We start from the raw sequence: 26,942 nt of genomic DNA, 5'->3' as shown, positions 1-26,942 counted from the left end.
GCCATCGACTAAAACATTTCAATCGAAGCTATCAGCAGAAAACCATCTAGTGTTGCGACCCAATAGTAAATTCATCCAACCTGCACTTCGCACTACTTCCAGAATGACGACCATCCTCGATATTCCAGGCACCACCCCTCCAAATCGATTCTTTCCGCTTATTCAAGAAGCTATAAAGTCGATCGGATACTCGGCGCTGTTTGAGAACAGGGTGGAAAAGATTATCGATACCATCGCCGCAAGCTACGATGCTGATCAAGCAAAATGGGAGCTCTGGGACGCCTTCTTCAATGCTGTCGTATTTTGTCCTCCGCCATACGACTCTCATCTGGCACTTCTGGACGCCATTCGCGCGCAACCACCTACTAAACCCAGAGTCCTACGGCTATGCCGTGACACTGAAGATGACGGGCGACTACACTGGTCAAAGTTACCCGGCTTTGATATGTATCGGTGGGATACGCATGATACTCTCCACGAACAACGTAACTGGGACGGCATACGCGATCCAGGCATCGAAGGCGATCCAGTTGGTAGCAAGATGAGCATTAGTGGCGATCAACTGTACCTCCGGATGTGTATCTTCTCAGCTACTCTGATGAAGCATGACCGAAAGACAGGTATGGGCTACCCTATGACGGTGTTTTACGCGTGTCGCGATGGACTCGAACGAGAACACGATGCACCCCCGCAGCTTGAATCGAACCTACACAGTATACCGCTCGAGCAGGTACGGGCGCTGGATATTCGGGTCGCGGCGATATGGCTGCGCGATGGAGGCTGGGCACTGTGGAATCAAGATCATAAAGAGCTGCGAAAGCATTTCGCGGCGGCGTTGGACGATGACGTATCAGAACTGTGGCCGAAGGATGACGGGTTGACACCAGAGCGGTGGGGGTTGTGGGAGAAGAGGCTGTGGGATCTGAGCATGGATGAGAGTAGGTTGGACGAAGAGACTAGGGCCGTGGTTAAGGAGGCGTATGACGTAGTTGAAGCGATATTAGATTCTGGAGAGTAACGTCGGGTCCATGAAGTCTAGCTCTTTCGATAGACGAAAAATAAGTCAGAGCTTACAACGCCGGATGCGAGGAATTGTGACCATTATGATTCGTCCGTCATGGTCGTTACCGCGGGTACTAGGTAATAGAAGTTGTTTTTCATAAATGATGAGTCGCGACCGTGCTGTGGTCTCGAAACCTCCTCACGCCAGCTCAAGCTCAATCAACGAGTCCAGACTATGCGGATGCCGCCAAACGCCCGTCATCTTCAGCCCCGCACCTTCATACATCTTGCGGTGCTCCTCTTCCGTACGATGTCTAGCCCCAAGACTAGCCATGAGCTCCCAGTCCAGACATGCTACGACACATTAGCGATCCATCGCACCAGAACACGTGAGGAACTTACTCTGCGCCCAATGCGCGCCTTGATCCGGCAGGACAAAATCGTTAATCAGAATCTTGGAATACCCCTTCTTCATAGCCGGCACGATCGCCTTGAGAATTTGCGTATTAACCTCGTCATTCCAATCCTGAATGATGGAGTGCAGATAATACGCCCTTGCACCCTTAACAGGCTGCTCAGTCATGAAGTCGTGTGGCATCGCTTCAGCACCAGGTCCAAGTTTCGCCAGCTCAACGATTTCAGGTCGATCCTGCAATACCAGCTCACCCGGCAATTGACCTTCAAACGCCTCTCGCAGACCTTCGATATCATGTCCCGATCCACCCCCAACATCAACCAAAAACGGCTTCTTCCCCTCCGCCCCCTCAATCAATCTCTCCTTCACAGGATAATACCCCCCATCAAACCACCTCGGCCGCCCCTTACTCCACGAACCCATCATGCTAGCAAACCTCCGCCCCATTTCGGGATTCTGCTGAAAGTACTCAAAGTAATGACTCCCTTTGCAATTGTAATTATGCTGAAATGGCGCATCAAGTCCGCTCTCAGGACATTTCCAATTCCTCTGTTCGAAGTATGATTTCATAGAGTGGTGCACGGGCTGGAAGTCTTCGGCAATGTACAAAATGGAGTCTTGGTATGATTGCTCAGCGAAGGCACTGGAGGTGGGTGTATTGGCAAAGGTATCAGGGCCTGCCTCGCGCACTGTGCCCATGGCGGCGAGGTGCCGGAGCATGCGTGCGACGATGACGGGATCGACGTTTTTGTCGCATTTGCTTGCGATTTCTAGGCTGCTGGCTCCAGTCTCCGGGATGGAGCGCATGGCTTGGAAGAGTTTTACCTCGACGGCCATCCAGAGGGTGGACAGGTGTGCGGGTTGCGCCCAGAGTAGTTGCAGCATGTTTTCTGATGGGTGACTGACTTCTGCAATGAGGCTGCGACATGCATCCAGCAATCCTTCTCTTGCGCCACTTTCGCCATTTTTGAAACCGGCGCTGAGGGAAGCGATGTTGTCGAGGAGGGAGAGAGCGGCTTTGCTCGGTATTGGATCGGCGGCCATGATTAGGTTTGGGAAGATCGAGGATCGCGATGATTGGGAGAGGGGGAACACCAGCCTTGCGTTCGGATTGTCGCGACGACTTGTCGGGATGCTAGTCCAGTCGCACTACACGTGTGCCCCTCATCGGTCGGACGAACTTTTGCCGAACTGTTGGCAGCACAGCACGGCAGGTGGCACCCGCGACGCGTGGTGGCGAGGCGGCGGGCTGCATGATGGCCTAAGTCCAGAACCCCAAATCCTTGACGTTTTCCACGTTGTGCCCACGTTTGTGATCCCTCCATCCTTGCGTCAGCCACTTCACCAGCTAGCCTATCCTGACCCCAGTGTGACAAAGGGATTGCCTGTTTGGCGATAGAACCGTTTGTAATCATGTCGCACCAACAAGACATCGAAGCACAGAATCTACCTGCCAATGCACCAACCGAGACTGCGCATCATTCCGCAGCCATCGATTCGGGTATCGACGCCGGGTCATCATCGGAATTCGATCAAGACAATAATGGAGAACATGCACTTGAAGCGCAAGATGACACCAGCGAAGCATCGACTGATGAAGGGTATGCCGTCACTTCTCCATAACGTCACGTGCCCAAGCAATTCATTGGGCAATCCATTAACCATGGCATCAGCTACGCCGACTCAGACACATCCTCCTTCCTCTCATCCATCCTCTCCTCCGTGCGCCGCGGCGTAGAAATAGAAGGACGCCTATACCCGACCTACGGCAAGCACGACTACGGGATGCCCATTGACGAGAAAGAACTGGATCGCAACGACCTCCAACACCACAAATACACTTTGCTCCTGCGTGACCGACTCTTCGCAGCGCCAATCCCCGATTCTACTTTCTCAGACGCAAACTCTCGCATTTTGGATCTGGGAACGGGAACAGGCATCTGGGCAATGGACATGGCAGACAAGTACCCCAACGCAGAAGTCATGGGAGTGGATATAGCAGCCACACAACCATCCTTCGTCCCTCCAAACTGCACGTTCGAAATCGACGACGTAGAAGAAGAATGGACATATCGTCCCAACCACTTCGATTTCATCCACGGGCGCGATCTCATGACTGCTGTGCGGGATTGGCCGCGCCTAATAGCTCAAGCATACACGCATCTTAAACCAGGGGGCTGGATCCAACTTGCCAGTACAATCCCCGGCGGACTATCAGACGATGATACCATCCCGCCTAATTCAGGATATCTGGAATCAGCACGTGTGTATTTTGAGATTGCGGAAAGGATGGGCGCGCCGCTTGATGCACCAAGGTCGTGGTCGAAGCAGATGAAAGAAGCTGGCTTCATAAACGTAACTGACGAAGTGTACAAATTACCCATGGGCCCGTGGCCGCGGAGTAAGAGACTGAGGACGATAGGGAAGCTGGAGCAGATTATGATACTAGAAGGGGGGTTTGAGGCGTATATGCTAAGGGGGTATACGCAGGTGCTTGGTGGTAGGGCGGAAGACTTGCAGATTATTCTTGCGTTGGCGAGGAGAGAGGTTAGGGATCCGAGGATACATACGTATGTTCAGTTTCATGTTACGTGGGCGCAGAAACCGCCTGTGTAGAGGCAAATGGAAGGGAAGTCAACACCAGAGTCTAGGGAGACGAGTAGTGACATTGACCTGTGACATGAAGATATGATAACAGCAGCCCATAGATCATCATGAATCATGGACAGACACTGCGCAAACTGTCATCACCAAGGTCAGGCAGGGACTATTCAATGATTGGGACATCGTAATATCGGGGTATCATTGAATCATAAACTAACTATGCTTTGGACCCTACGTGGTCTTTTGCCGCTTCTTCGCCTTGGAAAGCGCCTGTGTTATGGCAGCAAGCTCTTCCTCCACCACCTCATCGTCTTCGCTTTCTCCAGTATCCTCGGCTACTTCATCATCGTCGGCGGCTTCAAGTGTTGTGCCACCTTCTTCGTCGTCGTCCGATACCTCTTCCTCAACATCGTCCTCGCCATCCATCTGTAGGCCGTCTTCGTCACTGAAACCACTAAAGTCGCTATCGTTATCGGATTCGTCTTGTGTGGCGCCAGCCTTCTCAGCGACACTACCAGTAGCCTCGCTCTCGCCGCCTCGCTTCCGCTTCTTGCTCATCTCACCGAGCTTGCCTTCACGCTTCGCGTTGATGGGTCCACTTGCTGATTCTTCGCCCTCCTTGTATGGTGGGGGAGTGAACCAAGGAAGCTTTCCCCTTATCCAGTCGTTCAGAACCATCTTCGCAGCGCCGTCGATATCAGCTTCACCTCCCTTCAGCAGACGACCGCTCTTGCGGCATAGGCATTCCAGGAATGCGACAGCATCGCCTTTGTAATCTGAGTCCTTGATATCGTACGTTCGCTGGAGATGTCGCGGTTGTACTCGCTTCAAAACCTCTTCGATGTATTGTGCTGGGTACTCAACGTTCTCGACACGTACACTCCCGCGGAGCAGTAAATCCTGATCAGTATCGTTCTGGTTTGGTGGTACAATACCAGGACAGTCGATCATGTAGATGCGCTTCATCAAGGTAATATATTGCCACACCTTGGTTTCACCGGCGATGGGTGCAACGACGCACACCTTCTTCTTGCGGAGAGTGTTGATGATGGATGATTTACCGGTATTTGGGTAGCCAACCATACCCACGGAGACCTGTTTACGGTCGCTGTGGAGAGAGCTGAACTGGCGGAGGAGGGCGATCAAGGAACCCTTACCGAAACTGTTGTTGATGGAAGCGTGGAAAGCAAGTGTCGGGAATTCCTTGCTAAGATGACGAACCCATGCAGCCTGTCAAGTGTCAGTGTGTAGTCATCAACTTGACATGATAAAGTGTGTCGACGACGGAATGTGCGAAATATTACTAAGAGTACCGCCATGAAGCTGCTAGTGCAGAGACGGTCCTCAACTCAAACAAATCACGCGTGACTCTATTGATCGGCAACCAAGACGGTTGCCAATCGACCCGCGATCAAGACGATCTTAGGCCAGCGAGCCACTTTTGCTCTTCCCAACTTGTAACAGAACCGTATTCATGGAATAGGAAAAGGTCCTTGACTTAAGGAGGGTGTGTGTGGTGTAGGGGGCAGAGAGGGGGTGTGAACTTACAGCGACCTTAGAGGGAACGAGATCGACCTTGTTGAGGACAAAGACCAGATGCTTATGAGGTGCCTCGGTGCGAATGTATTTTTCGACAGAGCGGCAACGGGTGCCGTCAGGGTCGCGGGCATCTAGGACATGGAGAATGACATCGGAGGAATCAATGACCTGGATTGTCCATTAGACACGGCTTGCGAAAGGTGATACATGTTGCTTACCTTGTACAGTTCGTTCCAGATACGCTTCGATGTGCCCTTCATGAAGATGAACTCGCGCGCGGACGTAAGCTCGCCGTTGGGGTTGTCGGCGAAGGACTCGTTTTGTTCTGCCTCGCCAGACGTGCCCGAAAGCAGCTTGGCGTTCTCGAGTCGCTCCACGTACGTCTCGTGCATGCTTCCTGTGCGACCAGCCAGATCCTCAATGGAGCTGAAGTCGAGCTTCGGCCGCTTGCGTTGGGCCTTGGGGCCAAACGTCTCCGAGAAGGGCTGACTGCCGACGGCGATCTTGGCAGCGTGCTGCTTGAGGCCTGGGATCTGTCCTGGTGTCTCGATCAAGCTCATGGGGAGCTTGTTGCGCTTCATCAGGAACGTGGTAGGGTCTGAAGACTGCGCCTCTACAGCCGAGCGGAAGCTGTCGAGAGCATCCTGCGATATCACTCGCGTGTTGTTGAACCACTTCCTGTTGGGCTCGACACGGGCGACAGGCGCTGCGCGGTTCTGGTAGATAGCAGCCTTGGTGATGTCTCCCTTGGCATTGCGCTCGGCTTTGCCATCTGTGAGGCGCTTGAGGAGCTTGACCTTTTTCGCGTCACTACGAAACTGTCAGTATATCCGTGCATGTCGAGACCGGCGCAAAGAGATTGCAAGCCATACCGGTAGAAGTTGGTGCCCTTGGTCTTGACATTTCCCATGCCATCGCCCGTCTTGCCCTCGCGCTCCTTGCGGTTGTGCTCTTTCTTCTGGACACCCATGACGACTGCTTCCTGTGGTGTTGGCGAGTTGGGAAGAGTGAAGAGGAAGTTCGCGAGGCATGGGCAACTTTTTTTGAGAGGCGGGAGCTAGCCAGAGTGGGGCCAAGGGGCTTGGCGCCGACAATTTCGAAGCAGGCGCGACGACACGACCGCCGCACCTCCGCATCGCCGCATCCAAGTGCACGAGGCAGGACCACCGTAATGCCGCCCAGGATACCCGTCCGCTACCCATGGGCCTCGCCTTCGCCCTCTGCATCCGCCAATGGCTGGAGTAGCAGCCTGTGTGTCCGCGCCTTCTCCTCGACACCATCCGCTCTCGCCCTCGGTCCGCAGTCGCCAAACTACATAGACGTGCCGAAGCCGCTGCAGCCCACCTACCCAGCCAAGCCAGCAGTAAAGGGCCATCTCCCCATCCCCAGAGACGTCTTCAAGACAAGGAATAAGCACCCAAAGGAGTCGGACATCTTCCTCGGCCGGAGTACGAAGGAGCCCAAAGAAGTCAAGGTCCCCGGGCCATACAGCCGGGATGCCGACTACCGGTTATACAAGCAAAGGCTAGCGGAGAAGAGGAGGGAGAACCTGAAGGAGGGTGTCAAGGCGCTGCACGAGCGAAAGGTTACATCAGAAGCGCAGTACTTGGCCAAGATCCAGGCCATTGGTGCGAAAAGGCGGGAGCTGGCCACGGCACCCCGGCGCGAAGTCGACATCCTCACAGAAACGTCTGTCGCCAAGGGCATTCGCGACTTCCTCACCGACAGCCTGCCCCCACGGCCCGACATCACCAAAGCCCGCAGCCGAGCATACAGGCGCCGAGTAGCCCGGGTACAGGAAGTTCGCGCCTCCCGCCTACACGATCTATACACCAACGCGCGAAAATTCATTGTGGATGAACAGCAATTAGACGAGGCGATAGAGAAGGTCTTCGGGACTGAGGAGCAGCCTGTTGGTTGGGACGCCAGGGGCGTCATGGGCCCACGAGAAGATGGCAGGAATGGTCTCAGCCCATGGGACGGACCCCTGCCCGAAGGTGTCGGCGACATGCTCAATAAGCTCAAGGGTGGCGAGGGTGTTGGTCTTGCTAAAGAGCGCGTCAAGAAGGTGGCCGAAGAGCTTACTGGCGGTAAGATGTAGGCTCCATTCAGAGCTATGTATCATGTACTTCATGTGTATACCCATATTTGGATGACTCGATGATACTTGGCACTTTTCCCACTGCATGTCCGAAACGCGTTTTCCAGTCGAAATCTCCCCTACTTATTCACCAAGTACACAGTCCTTAGGCTCGATCGCTGACCAGTGGCTGACGATGACGGAACATATTGGGGACGCTCAATACAGACAGATCTGTCCAGGCCTATCCTCGGTATCCTCCCCTTGACAAACACCCTGCTTCCACCTTTCACTCCGCATACCCCACCGTTGGAGGACAGTGAGCTAGACTGCTAAGGCGCTAGCGAGGTGAAGGAGAGATAGCGGTCCTTCAGCCTCCACTGAACCTTGTCATTTTGCAACTTCCAACAAACGGATGTAATACATTCTAACCTACATATCTTGGCCTAATCACCGCGCACGATCGCTTTGGTAGTCTTCTTATTGCATCCACCACCCTCGCACCGCTTTCCAGTGAGGACTGCGCTCTTTGGGTCAATCACGTTCAGTACTCACCCGAGTCGTGACCGAAGTCTTGCTTCAACCGTTTGTCAAGGCTCCTAACTTTACTTCTGCTAAGGCGCTATTCGCGCTAGCTTCACGAGTATGATCCATGGGACTAGGGCTCCCTCCGCCTACTAATACAGCTATTCCTTCACGCTTCTCTACTGATTCTCTTCACAAGATTCACCCACTCACTACCTGGGCGTCAATTCCAGACCACCATTCAACACCATCGATTAACCCAAGTGCATCACTCTCTCTACACCCAGTGTCTCTGTCAATCTCCTCGTCCACAATGAGACTCCCAACCCTCTTTTCCGGCATGATCTTCCTCTCGCTCATCCTCCTCACCATCGCAACCCCCCTCGCTCTCCCCGACGACATCCCCGCCTCAACAGAAGGTTCCAAGACCAAACACGACCCTCTCACCCAAATCCCCGCCCACGAACGCCGCGGCATAGCCTACAACGATGTGGCCTACACCAAGCTCTTTCAAGGCGACGGCACCCACGCGACCTGGCGCTTCAACTGGGACTCCTCATCCGCCTTATCACCTGCCTGGTTTCGCTTCGTCCCCACGCTGCATTCACTGCGCGACGATCATACGGGTCGCTGGAAAGACAATGCCGAGGCGATGGCGAGGAAGAATTGGGAGGATGAGGAGAGGGCGACGTGGTTAATGGGATTCAATGAGCCGGATAACTGCGTGTAAGTGGAAAGATGGTCGAAGGGATGAGGTGTTCGTGTATAAGTTTTGTTAACATTGATGACAGACCTGATGGAGGCGGCTCTTGTATCGACGTCCCCACCGCCGTTGCGGGTTGGAAGAAACACATGGAACCGCTATCCAGCTTCAACAGCAAGATGTATCTCGGTTCGCCCGCTGTCACCAATGCCGCAGCCTCTGATACCACGGGTCTGGGTTGGCTAGCCAAGTTCATGGACGCGTGCGATGGATGTACCATTGACTTTATCAACATCCACTGGTAAGCCTATCATTCCACTCAAAAGACCACTGCTTTTTCCAGACACATATTCTCACAAAGTTTCCATAGGTATAACTCCGCCCCCAACTCCGCCCAAAATTTCAAAGATCACATCGCCGACGCTCGCAAAGTCGCCCACGGCCTCCCCATCTGGGTCACTGAATTCCACGCCGAAGGTACCGATGATGAAATTCGTACTTTTCTAGACGATGTCATGCCTTGGATGGATGACTCGCAGGACATTCATCGGTACGCATATTTCATGGCGAGACCGGGCAAGGGCATGCTGATTAACGATGCGGGAGATGGGTTAAGCGATATTGGCAAGGAATTCAACTTTTTCCATAAACATGATTCGGAGAAGAATAAGGATGGGAAGAGCTATGGGAAGGGCTGGGATGGAACGAGGTGGTGGGAGGAGGGGCAGTAAAATCCAGTCGTTGAGTTTCTTCTGAAGACCTTGGAAGGAAGATAGCCTCGTGATCTAGACCAAGAGTTTGGAAGGTCTGGGATGGAGGATCAGATCTTATTCCCCGTTTCTCTTGCCATCTTGATAATCTTATCTATCTAACAAGATATCTTATACTCAACTCCCTGGACTCCAAGGCTGTCCAATAGCCTTCCTAAACCCCCCTTCAAACACATCAATCGTCTGGTTCATATTCATCCCGCTCGCAATCGCCAGCTGCAACATGATCCTTGCTTGAATAGGATGCACGAAGCCTGACTTCGCGAATGTGGGAGTCCGCGCAGGACTAGACGGCCCATGCGGACTACGCGTTCCAACAACGATTTGAAGTCCATTTTCCAGCGCTTCGGCAATCTCTTCTTGGCCATTCGGTACACCTCCGTTACCGGTCCCGGCAATGACAACACCGTCTGCGCCGTTGGCATGCGCGTCGAGTACCAACTTCCCATCAAACTCGCGGGCCGCGTAGAGGATGTCCACCTTCGGTAATGTCGGGTATGTATGATACGCCGAAACAGTCCCAATATCGAAGTAGTACTTATACAACGGCTGACTTGGCGTATTGAAAAAGATCGGTAGGCTGTTGATGAACATACCCAAATCGCCCCCCGACGTAGGACCAAATGCATCCGGATTAGTCGAATGCAACTTCGTAACCCAGTAACCAGGTATAATACGTGCGTTGAACGCTACCATGAGTCCTCTATCCCGAGACTCGGGGCTCGCAGCCAGCATGACCGCGTCGAAGAAGTTCGCTTCTCCATCCCAAGACAGATGGGTGAAAGGCCGCATGCTCCCCGTCCCCACAATGGGTTTCCCGCAGTTAACAAGCGAGTCCATCAGAAAAGCGGTTTCTTCGAGCGAATTCGTGCCGTGTGTGTATACTGCGCCGACGATGTCGCTATCGGGGGAGCAGAGGGCGTTGTGGGCGAAGCGCGTCATGTTCATGACTAGGGCGTCGTTCGTGCCGGTTGAGCCATCTTCTGAAGTCCAGTTTGAGACGGCGAGTCGTGTGTTGTTGAGGAGGTACGGGTTGGACGCGATGATGTCTTCGGCTGTTTGGCTGAGTTGCCCGTATTGCGTGTCGTCTAGGGCGCCGTAGATGGAGCCTCCGGCTATGGTGCCGCCCGTGAAGAGGACGCTGGGGGTGGTTAGGGGGATGTGTGCGTGTGAGGTTCTTGGGTGATGCGTACAGTACTTTGGGGAGACTGCTGTTACCGCCCAACCATGTTAGACCGAGTCGTTCACTAGCGGTAGTTGCTTGACGTGGTTGGAATTGAAAAGTTGTTGGTGCGGTATTGCCGATAGCGCTGAGAGCAGCAGCGAGTGCGAAGTTGAGAAATCGCATGTTGCTTGCCGATCAACAAACAAAAGGCCCAAATTTTGTGCAGCTCGTACCACCTGAGTCTTTATACTTCTGCTCATCCCACTCTTGCCGTCGCCCAGCTCCTCCGCTTACATCCGCGGGCATTTCGATCTGACATATCACCGGTGAGGAGCCGTCTTTCCAGATGCAGCATCACGACATTGTGCATGCTACCTACTTGGCGCTGATTCTATGAGGAAGGTGTGAAGACGATGTTACGAGTGACGACAGAGCTGTTATCGTTCCTGCGTTATCGACGAGAGATGGGCGAAGCTAAGATGCAAGGCCCCACGTTTGCCAAGAGCGGGGACGTCAACTCTATCCAAATGATCGGAAGCCGCGGCGCATCTAGCATCACGATACCGACAAATTACTAGTGCGGTGTGGTGTCATTGCGCAATCGTAACTTGATGCGAGATATGGGGCATGAAGCGGAATGGTGTTGGGCAGGAGACCCACGGGCCTAGCGGTGTCAACACTTAGACTGAAGCTTATCGATAAGAATACACTGCTACCTAGGTAGTAATGGGAGCCCTCGTTCTGTGCAAGGGCAAGAATTGTGGCGCCATGACACATCAATCCGTTAATCACTCTTTCTACGATGCATTGAGGCTTTGAATCGAATTGAGCCTATAGTTTCGCATATATTCGAGATGTTGTCACACCCTCACTAGCCATTGGAAAGAGTGGCACACGGTCTTTCCACCATGACGGGTAGCGGTGCGCGTGTCTACCTTGGTTCCATCGAATCCCAAGAACGTTTTCCGCAAAGATGTTTCATTCCCCCTCGCAGATTCCCCCGTTGCTTAAACAAACTCTTACTCTGCAGCAACAAACCTTTGCAGCATGGAACAATGACCGACGCGTGCAATCGCAACATGGAGGGGAATGTATGCGAATGGATCACGCTCGCCGCACCAACAAACATACACGACCCAGGTTCGTCCACTAGTCAGCCTTGGCGTGCCGTCGCACAGTCTCTCAGCAACCTGACCAAGGCTACCGGAGTCCAGAAGTGCACCTGGAGTTGCGTATTAGAGCGGCCGTCTTTGCTATACATCTGGATAGTATGGACGTATCAGTCCGCGTACAAGGCGCAGCTGGGCAATGGGGAACACCGGTCCCTCTACGAGAAACTGGCGCTTCTTTCGACCTTACCAGTCAACACCAAGGTGATACAGTACTACATGCCAGGGAATTGTACTCAGGCCGGCTGGTGGGACATATGTTGGCCCATTATCATCTTGATACGCTTCGCCGGATTGCTTACCAAAGAGCAACGACATCAGGTGGAAAACATCGAGAGCATGACTGGAAGAACTGGATACTACAACCAGGGGATGGATGAAGAACCAATTCGGGGCTTTGTACTCGATGATACCGAAAATTGCGACGAGCGTGGAGACCTGATTCACGACACATACGCCATGCTCGATTGCTGGCTACAGCCTATCCGCGAGGAGGAAGTGAAGAGTATCGGTAAAGAAGACCAAAACAAGATATCAGCTAGTGGCCGATTGGATCGCGCTCAATCCCCACCCCCTTGTTTCGTCAACGAGATCAACGCGCTGAGTTGCGCCAACATAGAGACGCAACACCTGTGGTTTACCACAGTCTTCCCTCCCTCTGACTTCTTCGGGGAAGAAGAGTTGGACCCAGAAGATATAGAAGCGAGGAGTTTTGAATTTTATTGGAAAAAAGGCAGGAAGATATGGGAGCTCGAAAAGAAGGGGAGAATGCGTATGGGGTATAGTCCTCTCCAGCTCTTAAACATTGGGGAGATTGACGTTGAAAGCGAATGTGAACTCTGTGTTGAAATCAACCCGGAGATTGAACCCGAACCAGAGCAACTACGATGGCCTGTAGTGGGTTGATCGTTCTTGTGACGATGGGTACAGCTTGTCAGTGGGAGGGGATGGATGTCTTCGTCCACAGGGCAGGTGAGGATCGCGGCACTAGGCTAAGCTCAACCGGGATTAGATCATGCTTCACAACGGCTCCAATCCCCGAGGTCCGACCGGAACAACACGTACTACCTTTCTCTCGCCTCATCTCCCGCTCAACATCGCGTCTTCGTCACACCATATCTTCGTCAAATTGCACAACAAGAGCTGCACCATCTTTAGTCCTTCACTGCTCCGAGCATTGGCATCGCCCCCTGTTATCTGCCTCGCCATTGAAGCTACGCACACGTGAGCAGCTGCCTGTAGCTGGCCATCGCTTGTCCTTCCCTTTGTCAGATCAGCAAGAATCGCAGCATACCATTAATACAACGTTTGTCTTAACATTGTTCACGCGCGTTTTGTTTCCAGCGCAATTGTAGTGGAACACTTGAGTGGCATCGCGCTCAATTGAGGCAGTTTCCAGTGCACTAGACCCGATCGGGCAGCGTACATCCAGAGCACCCTGTTGGTGACGAACTGGCAGTCTGACGAACGCACCCGGCTTCTATACGTATCGATTGCATGAGGGGTAGGCACGATGCGGGGCATACCGACGTTGTCAACTATTCTCTTTCCTCTTCTCTCTACATCCACAGTCTTTGCTTCAGAACAACAGCCCTTCGAATTCGGCGCCATGTCTGCACCTCAATACACGCTTCCTCCGCTACCATATGCTTACGATGTTAGTATAGCCTGCGATGACTTGATTACCCCGCGCACGGTATACTCACAGTTCATAGGCATTGGAGCCGCACATCTCCGCCCAGATCATGGAGCTGCACCACAGTAAGCACCATCAAACCTACATCACGAACTTGAACGGTCTTCTCAAGACCCAGGCCGAAGCTGTCTCTACTTCCGACATCACCTCGCAGGTCTCCATACAGCAAGGCATCAAGTTCAACGCTGGTGGACACATCAACCACTCCCTCTTCTGGCAGAACCTCGCACCTGCAAGCTCGGATGAGGCCAAGAGCTCCGCTGCTCCCGAACTACTCAAGCATATCAAGGCGACCTGGGGCGACGAGGAGAAGTTCAAGGAAGCCTTCAACGCCGCCCTGCTCGGCATACAGGGAAGTGGTTGGGGCTGGCTGATCAAGACCGACATGGGCAAAGAGCAGAGGCTGTCAATCGTGACGACCAAGGACCAAGACCCCGTTGTTGGCAAGGGCGACGTTCCGATCTTTGGTGTTGATATGGTGAGTTGCTGTCTCTTTGACCATCGAAGCAGCAGGCAGCTAATTTGAAGATTAGTGGGAGCACGCGTACTATCTCCAGTACCAAAACGGCAAGGCTGCATATGTCAAGAACATCTGGAATGTCATCAACTGGAAGACGGCGGAGGAGCGTTACCGAGGATCGCGCGCCGATGCTTTCAGCGTGCTCAAGGCCTCTATGTAAGCGGTTGGACACCTCCTGGAGAGATAGCAGGAAACGATGCAAATGACTTGAAGTTTTCGCAATCGCAACTTTACGTACGCACATACCTTCACCGAAGAGCACCATGGTGGATCTTAGCGTCCAAGCTTGACCAATCGGGTACTCCTCCGAAACTTGCTCAAAGACACGCATTCACTCTCAAATCTCAGACATTGCAACACATATCGCTGAAACAGTGCGCACACTACAAAACCTTTACATCTCTGCTACTGCCGTCGATCATTTACCAGCACTTTTCCTACTCTTCGCCGTCAATTCATCTCAGCCTCGACATCCTACACTCAAACACTCAAACACAGTCTATTCACTCAACAACGTTCATTCACCGAAACTACTCTATTCTTGAAACCCGAGACTCTTGTCTTTACACTCCGTGGATTTTCTCCACCACAGTCCAGCAATGTGCAACGGCAGCTCATCCCGCGTCAGCCAAGGAGGCTCGATAGCAGTACTGCGCCCAACATCCCACCTAGCACGCACACATCCGGAACAAGAAATGGTCCTATTCTTTACCAACCCACTTTCAAAATGCGGCACCAATGTCGAATGTCAAGGGCTTAATGACGTATTCCAACAAGACAGCCATCGGCTTGTCATACAGTGAGTTTCATCTTTCACAGTTGCATTCCTCAAAAATGATTAGCGCTTCCGCTGACGCTATGCCTAGTTGTGACGGCGATCTCTGCTCATCACAGCATCAAAGCGCATCGGATGCTTTGTACACTTTCGAAATAGATTCGCCACAAAGAGGTTTCATGCAGTTACCGGAGAAACTGCACCTCGGTGTTGGAGATAAGGGAATCATTGGAAGAAGGATCTCGGTCATGACACGGTCGACGCAACATCCTTTGACTCTGGCCGAGGGTATTCTGGGATGGAATTGAATGAGTGCCAGTTGTGAACACAGTATTTGACCAACGATATCATAGTGAAGCAACTATCAAAGTGAGGTGAGAGTGACAATGAACGACAAATGACTCTTGCACGCTTTAAGAGAGCCCTGGAAAGGGTTTATCGAGGTATAAACGGTATCGTGAGGACGAGAAGAGATTAGGGGCAAATAGAAGCGCATGACGCAGATTACAAAGCATAGAGAATGACAGGGACCAAAGGAAACCGAAGGCAATAAAAGAAACAAAGCCGGAACTCAACCTTCCATCACCAAGGCGCATGCCAGCCTTGAGCCACGAATCGCTGCAATATAAAACACCTGTCTAGCCGCCTGCGGCTATAGTTTGCGACCGAGCGTGCTCGCATTCCACCAACCCGACCATACTTAGTCGTCACATCCGTAGCCGCAACCCCCGCCATTATAACAGTCGGGGTTGTTCTTGCTTTCATTGCACTTACAGTTTTTTGAGCAGAGATTTCGAGAAGTTCCACAGCCATTGATACATACCGCCACGGCACCCACGCAGCGATCACAAGATGCCTCAACCTCTTCAGGGGTAAGGGGCGTAGGCTTAGGCGTAGACGCCGCCGTGGATGTCGGCTTCGGAGAGCAGGTCGTGATTTCAGTGCAAAGCTTGCAATTCTCGTCTAATTGTTGTCTGAAACAGCTGCATATTTCGAGACACACGTCATCGGACGGGTCACAGTCTTCGAAACATTTACCAAGCGTACTTCGACACATAGCGCAGTTGGTATCGGCCGTGGCGGTCGGAGTTGGCGTGAGTGGCGGCGTTGCTGAAGTTTGAAAGGATGGTGTGGCAGACGAACTTCCCGATGCAAGCGATGTGGTGGATAGCTGGGATGAGCTCTTCGTAGAAGTGGTGTCTGTCTTCATGAAAGAGGAATTGCTGCTAGCGGAAGAGCCTCCAGTTGCGGAAGGAGTACCACTTGTTGGGAAGGGATCAGGAGGAGTGAAGATCTCGCTAACGCTTGCGGAAGAAGCAGATCGAGTGATAGAGGAGCTACGGGTGTCAATTAAGGTTCGAAAATTGACGCAAGACAATCTTACCTCATAGATGTGGTGAATGTGGATGATATGGAGCAAATTCCGCCATCCTGTCGTCTTCCATACTTGTCCCGGCGTTGAACGCATCCGTCATTGTGAAGCGAATCACCTCTTGCTAGATTATACACCACGTTTGCTGGTCCCCACCCCGCGAACGCGAGAGCATTGTTTCGCAACCATGCATGGTCTCTCAGTATCTGTTTCATGGGTGTGACCTTGACGTAAGATGTCTGCTGCCAATTCCGTAGGCCATATAAATACGCAGTGAGTCCTGACTACGTCGAGTGTTAACTTCCACTCCAGTCAATAGCACAATCTTTGACTCACCACAATCGCGGCTGCATGGCTTGTGCCACTTCTCTCGCCGACATCCGGGGTCGCACCACCTGACTTCGGGACCACGACGTCCTCGGCGGGCGCAAAAACGGAGATCTGATTGTTGGGATCCAATACGGTTTTGTCCCACACGACACCAGTTGGGGTCACTCCGCCAACAAGAACCATGACATCATTCGCCGCCGAGAGTGTTTGCGGGTAACTGTCATGCACAAAGCGTGCGGCTGGTTGGTTGCCTGCAGCAACAACCACAGGTACCTGCTTGTCTTTACAGAAGGCTAAAAAGTCCAGTAATGTTGACGTCAGCAAGCGCGTCTCTTCAGCCGATTTGCCAGCGCTCTGCATCCCTTCAGTGTTCATCAGTCTCCATTCTGGATAAGTAACGATCAATTGAGGATGGCTTACCCCATGACATGTTGATGACAGACTTTGCAGCCGAATCTTGTCTCATCCTTCTGTCGATGTGTTCTCGTACTTCGTTGAGAAACCAAACGGCAGCCTGCACGGTGATAGGCAGCGTGTGTGACAGCTGTGGATCGAACTTGTGCCTTATCGTGTTCTTGATCTTCACTAGGCACAGATCCGCGTTGGGGGTTATTCCTCTCTCGAGACCAGCGGCAATAGTAGCCATCCTTGTCGAAGTATCAGCCTATCTTTCCACCAAGGATAGTAGAGAGGGCTAGAGCTTACATTGTCCCATGATCGCCACCTTGAATTCGCTCAGGGTCTATCCGATTAGGATAAGCCGGGTCGAACGGAGCAACCAGCATGGAGGTGAATGCATTGGGGGTGACGATCGTGCTGATGCTGCGTGTGCCAGCCTGGAGGTCCTGTAAAAGTCAATAAACCTCTATAAACACACTTGATAAACGTACAATATTGCTGATATCGAAGCCGTCGTCTAGAATATATACTGTAACACCCCGACCTAGAGAGTCATCCGCAAGGTAAGGGGGATCGAATGGAGGACCAGAGTCTGGCACGTTGATGTCACGTGGTGGAGCCGAGATGATCTTCATCCACCAAGGCGCCCCGGAATCTGGAGGTAGCAGCGTCCGTGGAGTCAGATGTGACTTCGATTCTGAAGCAGTTGGAGACCAACCATCTTGACTCGCCAACATAGAGAGTTCAAATGGCTCAGCTTGGACAAGTTTGGAGCTGTCGACCGCTCGAAAACCCTCTAAGCTCCCATCGACATCTTCATCGAATGTATTCGTGATGATAGCTTGGATGAATGTGTGTTGCTGTGGTATTTCTGACACCTGTGAGATGTTCAGTTTGGCGATATACATCTGCTGCTTAATCAAGTCCCATTTGGCAAGCTCCCCGGCTCCACCATCAAGCTCATTGATGAAATGTTTGAACACGTCGTAAGATGTTCCAGGCTTGCTGATGATTGCATAGTGGTTCAGACTAGCGGTGGGTGTCGGCGTCTCACTACTGGACGACGATGTTTGGCTCGTAGTAACAGTAGAGCTCGCGCTCTGTGTCGTGGAAGTCATGTCCGTAGTTGACTGCATAGAAGTGGTCTGCGCGGTAGAAGTTCTCTTGGTACTCTGCATCGAGGCTGTGTCGGTAGGCTTGTATGTCGCACTAGGTTGCCCTGTCTGACTTGGTACTTCAGCGTCTTCCCAAGGAAAGTCCTGGAAGGCCTCCATGGCAGTTTTGCACTGAGCTAAAGTACCACCAACCTTTGCAAACTCGCCCGCGCCTGACTTGACTTTGGATTGGACGTCGGATGATAAGTCATCGAAGTTCTGAGCTAAGTTCTGCGTCGACTTCATCCAATTCAGAGACTGTCGAGCGAGTTGGTGGGCACGGGTAAAGGTGTCGAAAGCACCTTTCGTGAGCTCGTTTCCGGGGAACGACTTTTGGATGCCGTTCAAGGAGGAAACAAACTTGCCTGTGTCACCAATGGCTCCTGTAAGTGGACCGGAGATAGCACCAGTTGTCCCTCCGGCAAATGTCAGGGCACCTGACGTGACGGCATCCACACTGCCGATAGCTCCGCCGAGCGCGGATGTCGCACCTTTTGCAATGCCGCCAAGGGCACCGAAAAGGGCACCGACCCCACCACCACCACCGCCGTCGTCGTCGTTGTCATCGTCGTTCTCATCAGGTGTTGTGGCTTCGGCGGGCTTGGCGCTGATACCCCCAGGGAACGTGGTCTCGCTGCTCAAGTCCGAAGGTAAGGTCACAGTCTGATCTCCGATAATAATCTTGCCGGCAAAGAGCTGTGCAATGGAACCGTCAAGCAGCATTACTTCGGTTGCATCTTCATCCGAGGAGGGAAGACTGTAGCCAATGCCGCCAATGACAGCTTCGAGATTAGTATCAGTTGAAATAGCTGCAGGGACAGTAGAAGCTTGCGATGGCTGGTTCGAAGACATGGTCCCGACGTTGCTAGGCCGAGGTTGCTGACTGGCAGTTATGACGACTGTGCTTAGTGCACCGTTCGAAGCCGTGACAGTGGTTGTTACAAGACTCGGGGTGGGCGTGGCAGATGCAAGTGACGAAGGTAGCGCAGAGTCCGACGCTAATTGAGCTAGTGTCGAAGAAGGGAAGAGGGAGTTCGGGGTTTGCGAGGTTTCGAGGCTTTGTGAGCTTTGAGAAGCGGATGATTGAGTAGCGGAAGAGTAAAGTGGTGACGGCTGAGGACCGGTTGATAGAATTGTAGAAGAGGAATTGGAAGCTATTCCGCCTGTGGTTTGTGCGACAGTCTGAAGCTGGCTCGTTGCAGTCAAGCTGATTGTGCTGGCGTAAACAACGCTAGAACTGTTCGAGCTAGGGCGACCTAAAGCGCTCGAAGAGTTGGAAGAGGTTGCTGTTGATAGGATAACGAGAGAGGTCACAACTACCGGCGCTGTGCCTGAAGACGTGTGAGTTCTAGTGGAAGACGTCGCAGATGTGCGAAGAATAGTCGAAAAGGCGGTTCCTGGCGACGATGCAGGTGCTCCAGAGGGAACGATAGCGGTGCTGGAAGGATTGGAAGCAGGTGGTGGAAGATCTCTGGGTACCAAACGGTCTTCGTCTACTTATTCATTAGTCATCAGTCATTCAGTAATGCGTCAGGCTCCACTGACCAAGATCGGGAAGGTCGTAGGGTAAGGATGCGTGAACACTGTGAAGGATCAGTACGAGAGAAAGCGCTTGAAGTAGCTTCATCTCCGTCTTCGGGCTGCGAGTGCAATCTATGGGTGCAGGCGATTGTAGTGTGGATTGCAAAGTATAATGTTTCTGAGGATGCTGAGACACATAGATACATTGCCAAACATGCCTCTTATATCTGCGAACTGAAAGCATGCTTACCGTTCAACTGCGCCTCTCCATCAAGATGAAAGCACTTGGATGGGTGCCACTGAGGGTTTCCACGTCAGAAGCTGTGTAGGTCTCAACCCGAGACCCTCGCCGCCGCCGTTGATTAAAAATTGTGAGCCGATCGTAAGAGTTCAATGTGGGCGCTACGTCAAGACTGCAGCGTTTCTGGGGGCGATGCAACCAGGTATGGAGACGGAGGACCAACACCGTCGCAGTTTTGGTTGAAGGTCTCACACAGAAGCCTTTGCCGCGTCTTCTAAGGCTGGATAATGAGCAATATGCGCCAATGTGGATTGGACTATCGTATCAGAATGGGTCGAATATGTCGACTGTTTTCATTTCCGAGAGTGTTACAAGAGCTTTGCCGCCTCCTTCTTGATGAACTGATGATTCAATCGATGTAATCGTGCGGCGAGGGGGCCATTCGGTGGTATTTGTCACCACTCGATAGTGTCACTGTGTTATTAGTGAGTTGCTTAAGCGCTGTGACTCTGCAGATGTATATGAGAATCCTTCGGATGCGATTAAAGCGTATTGACTGACTGTCGAGCTAAAGTGCCGCACGTAACCATGCCACCAGATGAGATTTTGCCTGCGGTCGCCGGAAGATGGGGCGAAGGACCTTAAAAATAGGAGATGGCCCCAACTGTGAGTGCTGGCTAGAGCTTAGTTGTATCACTTCAAGAGTGGCGCGACTTCAGACCTGCAGCGTCGTTAGGGGCGATGCAACCCGATGCAGCGACCTTTATACTCTTCACAAAACGAGCAAGCAGAGCCCAGAAAGATACCCGTTCAAGCTCGCCAAAGCTGCCCAACTAACCTTCACCAAGGTTGCTCTTTAATTCCACCACATTGAACTCCTGAATTCGGTACATAATGAAGCTAAAGCCCCAAGATCAGCTAAGGCAATTATACAAGAGATGGGGAGACAGCGGGTGTCTTGTTGTGAGCATCTCTACACGAAAGGTTGAAGCATAAGAGAGTAGACGGTGATAAAGAAGATAAGATGCACAAGACGCAGGAGAGACCGCAACACTTACAAGTGGAAGAGAGTGTGAGTAGAAGTGCAAAGGTTACCCGCTGCAAGTCGAGGCGAACTTGTCTAGCTTTCGGGCTAAACAGTGCTAGAGGGGGGAGACGCGACACGGAGTGATGTGCTAGACGCAGAGGGCCTTTGGATCGCACTAACTGCGGCAATGCCCTCCGTCTAACTCAGGGGTGTATGTGCTCAGTAATTCGTGAAAGCAGCCTTACGCCAACAAGCACCGTGCGTATTGCTGCAAGCGCCCCCAGTTCCTTCCGAGTCGATTGGTGGTATCGGCAGGGATCATCATGTAGTGTAACGTATCGTAGAGACACGGCGGCTCGGCGCTGCGGCGCCGAGCCCCACGATCATTTAACCCACCCAATCGCGAGCAGGCTGCGAGGGCCCTGCACCCCATACTTATCCTACATAGACATATATACCGTTGCTTGCAACACCAACTCGATGGACTCAGAACAAGTATCGTAGAATCAGCACAGCCTCGCTGCTTGAATCCACTATGGCTTCACCTGTGTGACTCATACGCAAGGAGATGCTCTTAAAAGAGAGAAGTATCGCATCTCCAAGAACCTTCGCCTGTGTGACCTTTTTATTAAGTCCGTGGAACCTACAATACTTTTACGCACGGAATTGAAACAAGCATCACTCGTCGTAAGTGCAGCTCTATCGAAGATGTGAGTACCCTCCAATTGCAATATACCCTACTAATAGAAAATGAGGTGCACGCACACCACCACGATTATCGTGTGGTTCGATGAGAATGGCTGAAGAAGGACACGAACAGAGGTCAGGCGAGAAGACTGCGGGAGGGCAATGAGCCCAACGTCTGAAAACAGCCCGAACCGACGGATTCAACAAACCCTAGGCTGCCCGAAAGCCATTTTCGACAACGTTTAGAGGCAGGATATGAAGACGGCAAAGGTTCAAGGATGCGTGGTCAATCTTACAAATTGCTTCATGTGTCTGGGGCGAGGGTAACATCATGTCTTACACAAATCAAGGTGTTTGTTGAAGCAGTCTGCAGGCGGCAAGAGTTTTACGTACACCCCAATCCTCATACGTCTAAACTTGCTCTTTTGCCTTACTCTGAAGCCACGCCTCTAATTTCTCTGCAGCAAGTTCATCGTGACATTGAGCTGATGTGAAATAATTCTCATCTATCGAGCCAGATGTACCTCCAGAGAGAAGAACTTCACTAAATCTTCTGCAAGACCTAAAGTATAGTAGGATTGGGTTGTCATTGCCGTCAAGAGCAATATTCGTGGGATTGAGGTCGTTGTGCGCGAGTCCAAGAGAATGAAGGTGTTCCAGAGCGGAACGGATACCGCGCATGCAAGCCTCTACATCGAGAGGCTGTGGGACATCCTCGTGACGGTATTGCAAAATGACACTGTACTTATTCCGAGCAATACCAGTAAATCGACTGCGATTGACGACGCAACCATGAAACCTGATAGTTTTCTGATGAGGATTCTGTTCGATGATCTGTAACACCTCTGCTTCTCCGAGTAGTAGCTGAGGCAGAAGCTTTGTTTCTGCTTCATTATCCAGACACAATAGCTTAGGTCGCTTGATGTAGAACTGGCTCCGGGTTTCTTCTGGTACTATAGATAGACCGGTAGTCTTCAGCGAATATATCTTCTCGTCCGGGAGCTGTTGCAAAAGTCGATTCAGATTCTCAACAGTGAGATCATATTTTCTTATTTCCGTTGTCTGACCGAACCATACTCTGTCGTGATCATCGATGTACGTGAAGGTTGATCGTATGAATGCGCCGGTCTCAATGTCTTCGACTTCGCAAAGGGACTTCAAATCTCTTTTTGAGCAGATGTTGGCGCTGGTGCATGGGTCAACGCTCATGGTTCGCTTTTATCGAAGTAGACGCAGGACGCAGGACGCGGAACGCAGCACGGAGACGCGGGGCGGAGACGTAAATTAGAGGTGGGAGATAGATACCGAAGGTGGTTATCGCACACGTAGAATCTTCGAAGTATCGACTAGTGCCGCAGGTTTGAGGTTACAACAAGTTCATAGAAGCGACCCACCATGCGCACGTACTCCTTACGATCAGCGGTGGGGAAGATCAGCAGCGGCTCAGCAGATACTGAACGCCTGCCCCAAAAGGATTTGTAGCGTATTGCTACTAGAGGGAGTAGTTGGCCATAAGCTGAGGGGGAACGCGAAGCACTCTAAGAAGTCGTTGGGACCAGCGTTGTTCGGTGTGTGAGTGTTGATCGTTGATGTTCCTCTCGGGTATTCTATGGCATATCACGTGATCAGGGCACCGTTTCAGAGCCTCGAAGCTGCTCATTGATTGGCTATATCACCAAAGGCAGCAGACCCACAGTATCCAACCCCTTGGCTCGGAGTCACTCTACGATATCAGGCCAATATACGGCACGTGACTACATATGCCACACAACAGGACCACGCCTGTAGTCGCCGAATGATGAGGCGAAGGACCTTGAAAGTACAAGAAAGCCCCAACCACTGCGATGTAAAGGATGATGGGATTGAGAAAGCAGGAAGGCGCTGGGAGGCAGACTGCTGAGCCACAGACGTGCATTGGGGCTAGCGTACCGCCGCAATCAATCTGCAGCATCGCACGGCAGTGTTGTCCTTGGTGCTGCATGTCTCGGTTCAAACACTTCGTTGAACTCTTGGAAGTTACTTAGCGATGGGGTGGCGTTGGAGCATATGAACGGGAAGCTGTGCATTCTCGACGATGGCGATGGCATCGGAGGTCGGCAAGTTCATGACATCGCTGCTTACCTTATCGTGATTGGCTGCATCCTCAGCGAGTGGGACCCGAACACTTCAATCCTCATTTGTGTGGCCATTTCCGCGTCGTCAGCTTCACACGCCCGCTCTACTCCACGGCAAAATCTCACCGACCCAATCGTCACGGGGATAAAGGTCGGAATGGACTCTTCGATCGCGTCTCATGGCTGTCATGGCGACAAAGGCTCCGATCTTACCGCAGCGCCGCAGCGCCGTGATCCTTCGCACCATGTGAACGCCGAGGGTAGAGCATTTAGGCAAAATGCAAACGACGCGCTAACATCCCGCTGTGGAGTCTCCACACGCATAGGCTGCCAACTCGAAGAGGCGGGGGCTGGCGGCATGGGTGTCCGTGGACCGGCAGATGCGCGCTGTCGATTTATACGACGCGCGGTGGGTGCTTCGTATGCCTCTGGGTATGCAAGCTGGGCGATAAAGCTTGTCACTTTACCAGAGATTCGGATCTACAAGACATTAATCTTGAGCAGGTCATCGCAGGAAAGGTTCAAAAGGCGGTCGGTCTTGTGCCATCTCCAACACGTAACGATCTCACAAAACGGTCGATTCAGCCGTGATTGCTCAGCATCAGTGTGCACAAGCGCGTCCTCCCCGCGGCGCCTCCACCCTCCGCAACTCTTGTCAAAAGTGCGCCCAGCCGTCAGTGGCTTCTAGCCTGCTTCCTCGCGGGACGTTACAAGCAATAAAGCGCCAATGCCAGGACAGCCACCAATGCTTGAATCGCTGCCGCAGCCCGAAATAAGCGTTGGTGCCATGGAGCTTAACCGCCTCTTTATCCGCCATGGGAAAGCTTCGCCCTATCCACCACTCAGCGTGTAGGCCCGTTACCCGAGACAATGGTATGCTGACTTGGGTGGCCGCCCGAGCGAAATGGAAACGCATATGTAGGACTGCATTCCCCATGTCTTCCACAATCTTGGGATTCAACTGTCCAGGGCTTGTGCGAAGAGCTTACTGACTAACCCTGCACCCTCGTGCTTTGTCCCTTAACGACCTTTACTTCGATCCTACACCCACGAACGCACTCGAACCGTCATCATGGCTCCAGTCGGTGGTGGTGCTGGCGACTTTGAGGTGGCCGCTCTGGCTCGCCGTCAAGCGCTCGCAGGTGCCTCGGGACCTATGGCCCTGGTCAAGAACGCAAGAGTGTTTGGTATTGCATGCTTTGCCTGCTTGGGTGGACTGTTGTATGGTTACAACCAGGGTGTCTTCTCTGGTGTTCTGACCATGCCTTCCTTCAAGGAACGTAAGTACCATCTCACCGCTACAACTGTAGGCAAGTCACTTACAGATCCTCAGACATGGGTGACTACATTGAGAATCAAGAGACCCTCGAATGGAACTCCTCCAAACAGGGTTGGCTCGTATCCATTCTCGAACTCGGTGCCTGGTTCGGAACAATGTACTCTGGTTTCATCGCTGAGATCCTCTCCCGTAAATACGCTATCCTCGTTAGCGTCGCAGTCTTCATGGTCGGTGTCGTCGTCCAATGCACTGCCTCCGCCGGTCAAGGCCACAACGCTATTCTCGGTGGCCGTTTCGTAACCGGTATGGGAGTCGGTGCCTTGTCCATGATTGTCCCCATGTACAACGCCGAGATCGCGCCTCCAGAGGTTCGAGGTGCGCTTGTTGGTCTACAGCAATTGAGCATCACACTGGGTATCATGATCAGTTTCTGGATCGACTACGGCACCAACTACATCGGTGGCACAGGAAGAGACGGACAGAAGGAAGCTGCTTGGCTCCTCCCTCTCGCCTTGCAACTCGCCCCTGCTGTGCTACTTGGTGCTGGTATGATTTTCATGCCTTTCTCTCCTCGTTGGCTCGTCCACCACGGCCGTGAAGCCGAGGCACGGCGTGTACTCGCCAACCTTCGTAGTCTTCCCCAGGAACACGAACTCATCGAGCTTGAGTACGCCGAGATCCGCGCACAAAGTCTCTTCGAGAAGAAGTCACTGGCCGAGCGGTTCCCTCATCTCCAGGATATGAGCGCGTTGTCTGTCTTCAAGCTTCAATTCGTCGCTATCGGCAGTCTCTTCACGACTAGGGGCATGTTCAAGCGGGTTTTGATTTCCACGCTGACCATGTTCTTCCAACAATGGGTAAGCGTTTCTATATGAACGGCGCATGAGACCTGTATTCATTGATTAACTAATGCTTAGACTGGTATCAACGCTATTCTGTACTATGCTCCAAGCATCTTCCAAGACCTCGGACTGTCGGGCAACTCTATCAATCTTCTCGCCACAGGTGTCGTTGGTATTGTCATGTTCCTCGCAACGAGTGAGTCTTTGCCGCAAGATGCCACCTAAAGTTCTCGTGCTAACGCCCTCACAGTCCCTGCGGTCATGTACGTCGACAAACTGGGTCGTAAGCCGGTACTCGTCAGCGGTGCCATCGGTATGGCTGCCTGCCACTTCATCATCGCCGGTATCTCTGCCAGCTACGAGGACAGCTGGGCCAGCCACCAGGGTGCTGGTTGGGCTGCTTGCGTCTTCGTGTGGCTCTTTGTCATCTTCTTCGGCTACTCATGGGGTCCATGTGCTTGGATCGTCATTGCAGAGATCTGGCCCATGTCTAACCGACCATATGGCATCGCGCTCGGTGCTTCGTCTAACTGGATGAACAACTTCATTGTCGGTCAAGTCACTCCAGACATGCTTACCCATCTTCGCTACGGCACCTACATTTTCTTCGGCATCTTTACGGCTATGGGCGCTGCGTTCATCTTCTTCTTCTTCCCTGAGACTAAGGGTGTTTCTCTCGTAAGTGATACACTTCCGTCTCCGTGCATGAGTTTTGCTGACGACCATCTCAGGAAGAAATGGACACCCTCTTTGGCTCCGCCGGTACTGCAGAGCGCGAGAAAGAGCGCTGGGCCGAGGTCCACCGCGAAGTCGGACTTACCGACTTACTCGCGCGCTCTGGTTTGGTGCATGACAACGGCGTTGCAGACTTCCACAAGGAGAAGGGCAGCATGGAAAAGGAGAAGCCAGAGGTTTTCGAGCAGGCATAAGTCATGTCCAGTAGACTTGTCGAATCAAGTCAGAGAGTTTGTTGAGGAGGCTATCGGAGATCAATGACTTGTACATACTTTTTC

The 26,942-nt window shown here is 52.4% G+C and overlaps 14 protein-coding genes across 14 annotated transcripts; 8 read left to right on the top strand and 6 right to left on the bottom strand.

Moving 5' to 3' along the window:
* Positions 1–44: 44 nt before the first annotated feature.
* Positions 45–1,018, top strand: BKA58DRAFT_466138 (uncharacterized protein; the record flags this gene model as incomplete). Its single annotated transcript, XM_046174995.1, has 1 exon — positions 45–1,018. The coding sequence occupies exon 1, from the start codon at positions 104–106 to the stop codon at positions 1,016–1,018; it is 915 nt and encodes a 304-aa protein (XP_046029286.1). The 5' UTR covers positions 45–103.
* A 91-nt stretch (positions 1,019–1,109) lies between these two features.
* On the bottom strand, positions 1,110–2,645 carry BKA58DRAFT_96194 (O-methyltransferase). Its single transcript, XM_046176284.1, has 2 exons — positions 1,405–2,645; positions 1,110–1,356 (listed from the first exon to the last, which is right to left on the bottom strand). The coding sequence occupies exons 1-2, from the start codon at positions 2,459–2,461 to the stop codon at positions 1,202–1,204; spliced, it is 1,212 nt and encodes a 403-aa protein (XP_046029285.1). The 5' UTR covers positions 2,462–2,645; the 3' UTR covers positions 1,110–1,201.
* Positions 2,616–4,217, top strand: BKA58DRAFT_377278 (S-adenosyl-L-methionine-dependent methyltransferase). The gene is made up of 3 exons (XM_046169603.1): positions 2,616–2,725; positions 2,796–3,018; positions 3,091–4,217. The coding sequence occupies exons 2-3, from the start codon at positions 2,831–2,833 to the stop codon at positions 4,031–4,033; spliced, it is 1,131 nt and encodes a 376-aa protein (XP_046029284.1). The 5' UTR covers positions 2,616–2,725; positions 2,796–2,830; the 3' UTR covers positions 4,034–4,217.
* On the bottom strand, positions 4,196–6,560 carry BKA58DRAFT_377276 (NUC091 domain-containing protein). The gene is made up of 4 exons (XM_046169602.1): positions 6,433–6,560; positions 5,779–6,370; positions 5,570–5,728; positions 4,196–5,251 (listed from the first exon to the last, which is right to left on the bottom strand). The coding sequence occupies exons 1-4, from the start codon at positions 6,528–6,530 to the stop codon at positions 4,253–4,255; spliced, it is 1,848 nt and encodes a 615-aa protein (XP_046029283.1). The 5' UTR covers positions 6,531–6,560; the 3' UTR covers positions 4,196–4,252.
* Positions 6,561–6,681: 121 nt separating this feature from the next.
* On the top strand, positions 6,682–7,977 carry BKA58DRAFT_96184 (uncharacterized protein). Its single transcript, XM_046176283.1, has one exon. It carries the CDS (start codon positions 6,732–6,734, stop codon positions 7,659–7,661), a length of 930 nt encoding a protein of 309 aa, XP_046029282.1. The 5' UTR covers positions 6,682–6,731; the 3' UTR covers positions 7,662–7,977.
* A 528-nt stretch (positions 7,978–8,505) lies between these two features.
* Positions 8,506–9,599, top strand: BKA58DRAFT_309797 (glycosyl hydrolase catalytic core-domain-containing protein; the record flags this gene model as incomplete). Its single annotated transcript, XM_046167267.1, has 3 exons — positions 8,506–8,891; positions 8,957–9,169; positions 9,239–9,599. The coding sequence occupies 3 exons, from the start codon at positions 8,506–8,508 to the stop codon at positions 9,597–9,599; spliced, it is 960 nt and encodes a 319-aa protein (XP_046029281.1).
* Positions 9,600–9,755: 156 nt separating this feature from the next.
* On the bottom strand, positions 9,756–10,986 carry BKA58DRAFT_309230 (Asparaginase/glutaminase; the record flags this gene model as incomplete). Its single annotated transcript, XM_046167228.1, has 2 exons — positions 9,756–10,779; positions 10,832–10,986. The coding sequence occupies 2 exons, from the start codon at positions 10,984–10,986 to the stop codon at positions 9,756–9,758; spliced, it is 1,179 nt and encodes a 392-aa protein (XP_046029280.1).
* An 896-nt stretch (positions 10,987–11,882) lies between these two features.
* Positions 11,883–12,878, top strand: BKA58DRAFT_436152 (uncharacterized protein; the record flags this gene model as incomplete). Its single annotated transcript, XM_046173392.1, has 1 exon — positions 11,883–12,878. One exon carries the CDS (start codon positions 11,883–11,885, stop codon positions 12,876–12,878), a length of 996 nt encoding a protein of 331 aa, XP_046029279.1.
* A 304-nt stretch (positions 12,879–13,182) lies between these two features.
* Positions 13,183–14,637, top strand: BKA58DRAFT_96134 (superoxide dismutase mitochondrial precursor). Its single transcript, XM_046176282.1, has 3 exons — positions 13,183–13,629; positions 13,688–14,146; positions 14,202–14,637. Exons 1-3 carry the CDS (start codon positions 13,486–13,488, stop codon positions 14,346–14,348), a joined length of 750 nt encoding a protein of 249 aa, XP_046029278.1. The 5' UTR covers positions 13,183–13,485; the 3' UTR covers positions 14,349–14,637.
* On the top strand, positions 14,518–15,467 carry BKA58DRAFT_96088 (uncharacterized protein). The gene is made up of 2 exons (XM_046176281.1): positions 14,518–14,987; positions 15,055–15,467. The coding sequence occupies exons 1-2, from the start codon at positions 14,788–14,790 to the stop codon at positions 15,269–15,271; spliced, it is 417 nt and encodes a 138-aa protein (XP_046029277.1). The 5' UTR covers positions 14,518–14,787; the 3' UTR covers positions 15,272–15,467.
* A 196-nt stretch (positions 15,468–15,663) lies between these two features.
* BKA58DRAFT_309468 (uncharacterized protein) lies at positions 15,664–17,025 on the bottom strand (the record flags this gene model as incomplete). Its single annotated transcript, XM_046167245.1, has 3 exons — positions 15,664–16,257; positions 16,428–16,619; positions 16,672–17,025. The coding sequence occupies 3 exons, from the start codon at positions 17,023–17,025 to the stop codon at positions 15,664–15,666; spliced, it is 1,140 nt and encodes a 379-aa protein (XP_046029276.1).
* A 494-nt stretch (positions 17,026–17,519) lies between these two features.
* On the bottom strand, positions 17,520–19,070 carry BKA58DRAFT_307971 (uncharacterized protein; the record flags this gene model as incomplete). The annotated part of the gene is made up of 1 exon (XM_046167184.1): positions 17,520–19,070. One exon carries the CDS (start codon positions 19,068–19,070, stop codon positions 17,520–17,522), a length of 1,551 nt encoding a protein of 516 aa, XP_046029275.1.
* Positions 19,071–22,105: 3,035 nt separating this feature from the next.
* On the bottom strand, positions 22,106–23,261 carry BKA58DRAFT_354542 (uncharacterized protein; the record flags this gene model as incomplete). Its single annotated transcript, XM_046168617.1, has 2 exons — positions 22,660–23,261; positions 22,106–22,581 (listed from the first exon to the last, which is right to left on the bottom strand). The coding sequence occupies exons 1-2, from the start codon at positions 22,901–22,903 to the stop codon at positions 22,106–22,108; spliced, it is 720 nt and encodes a 239-aa protein (XP_046029274.1). The 5' UTR covers positions 22,904–23,261.
* Positions 23,262–24,688: 1,427 nt separating this feature from the next.
* BKA58DRAFT_95976 (general substrate transporter) lies at positions 24,689–26,935 on the top strand. The gene is made up of 5 exons (XM_046176279.1): positions 24,689–25,088; positions 25,142–25,944; positions 26,005–26,125; positions 26,180–26,607; positions 26,661–26,935. The coding sequence occupies exons 1-5, from the start codon at positions 24,881–24,883 to the stop codon at positions 26,856–26,858; spliced, it is 1,758 nt and encodes a 585-aa protein (XP_046029273.1). The 5' UTR covers positions 24,689–24,880; the 3' UTR covers positions 26,859–26,935.
* Positions 26,936–26,942: the final 7 nt, after the last annotated feature.

This window comes from Alternaria rosae (genome assembly GCF_020736505.1).
Source record: "Alternaria rosae strain MPI-PUGE-AT-0040 chromosome Unknown BKA58scaffold_2, whole genome shotgun sequence".
Lineage (NCBI taxonomy): Eukaryota > Fungi > Ascomycota > Dothideomycetes > Pleosporales > Pleosporaceae > Alternaria > Alternaria rosae.
The sequence above is the reverse complement of the archived record's forward strand: the minus strand, read 5'-3'. Positions and strand labels throughout refer to the sequence as shown.

Excerpts from the sequence above, each read along its gene's own strand:
- BKA58DRAFT_377276 (XM_046169602.1), bottom strand. The coding sequence starts at position 6,530 with ATGGGTGTCCAGAAGAAAGAGCACAACCGCAAGGAGCGCGAGGGCAAG. Across the intron at positions 5,729-5,778 it reads TCTGGAACGAACTGTACAAG|GTCATTGATTCCTCCGATGT; the intron begins GTAAGCAACATG and ends TGGACAATCCAG. Across the intron at positions 5,252-5,569 it reads TCGTTCCCTCTAAGGTCGCT|GCTGCATGGGTTCGTCATCT; the intron begins GTAAGTTCACAC and ends GACACTTGACAG.
- BKA58DRAFT_96088 (XM_046176281.1), top strand. The coding sequence starts at position 14,788 with ATGTGCAACGGCAGCTCATCCCGCGTCAGCCAAGGAGGCTCGATAGCA. Across the intron at positions 14,988-15,054 it reads AGCCATCGGCTTGTCATACA|TTGTGACGGCGATCTCTGCT; the intron begins GTGAGTTTCATC and ends CGCTATGCCTAG.
- BKA58DRAFT_96184 (XM_046176283.1), top strand. The coding sequence starts at position 6,732 with ATGCCGCCCAGGATACCCGTCCGCTACCCATGGGCCTCGCCTTCGCCC.
- BKA58DRAFT_377278 (XM_046169603.1), top strand. The coding sequence starts at position 2,831 with ATGTCGCACCAACAAGACATCGAAGCACAGAATCTACCTGCCAATGCA. Across the intron at positions 3,019-3,090 it reads GAAGCATCGACTGATGAAGG|CTACGCCGACTCAGACACAT; the intron begins GTATGCCGTCAC and ends CCATGGCATCAG.
- BKA58DRAFT_96194 (XM_046176284.1), bottom strand. The coding sequence starts at position 2,461 with ATGGCCGCCGATCCAATACCGAGCAAAGCCGCTCTCTCCCTCCTCGAC. Across the intron at positions 1,357-1,404 it reads AGGCGCGCATTGGGCGCAGA|CATGTCTGGACTGGGAGCTC; the intron begins GTAAGTTCCTCA and ends AATGTGTCGTAG.
- BKA58DRAFT_96134 (XM_046176282.1), top strand. The coding sequence starts at position 13,486 with ATGCGGGGCATACCGACGTTGTCAACTATTCTCTTTCCTCTTCTCTCT. Across the intron at positions 13,630-13,687 it reads CGCTACCATATGCTTACGAT|GCATTGGAGCCGCACATCTC; the intron begins GTTAGTATAGCC and ends CACAGTTCATAG. Across the intron at positions 14,147-14,201 it reads CGATCTTTGGTGTTGATATG|TGGGAGCACGCGTACTATCT; the intron begins GTGAGTTGCTGT and ends TTTGAAGATTAG.
- BKA58DRAFT_95976 (XM_046176279.1), top strand. The coding sequence starts at position 24,881 with ATGGCTCCAGTCGGTGGTGGTGCTGGCGACTTTGAGGTGGCCGCTCTG. Across the intron at positions 25,089-25,141 it reads CATGCCTTCCTTCAAGGAAC|ACATGGGTGACTACATTGAG; the intron begins GTAAGTACCATC and ends ACAGATCCTCAG. Across the intron at positions 26,126-26,179 it reads TGTCATGTTCCTCGCAACGA|TCCCTGCGGTCATGTACGTC; the intron begins GTGAGTCTTTGC and ends ACGCCCTCACAG.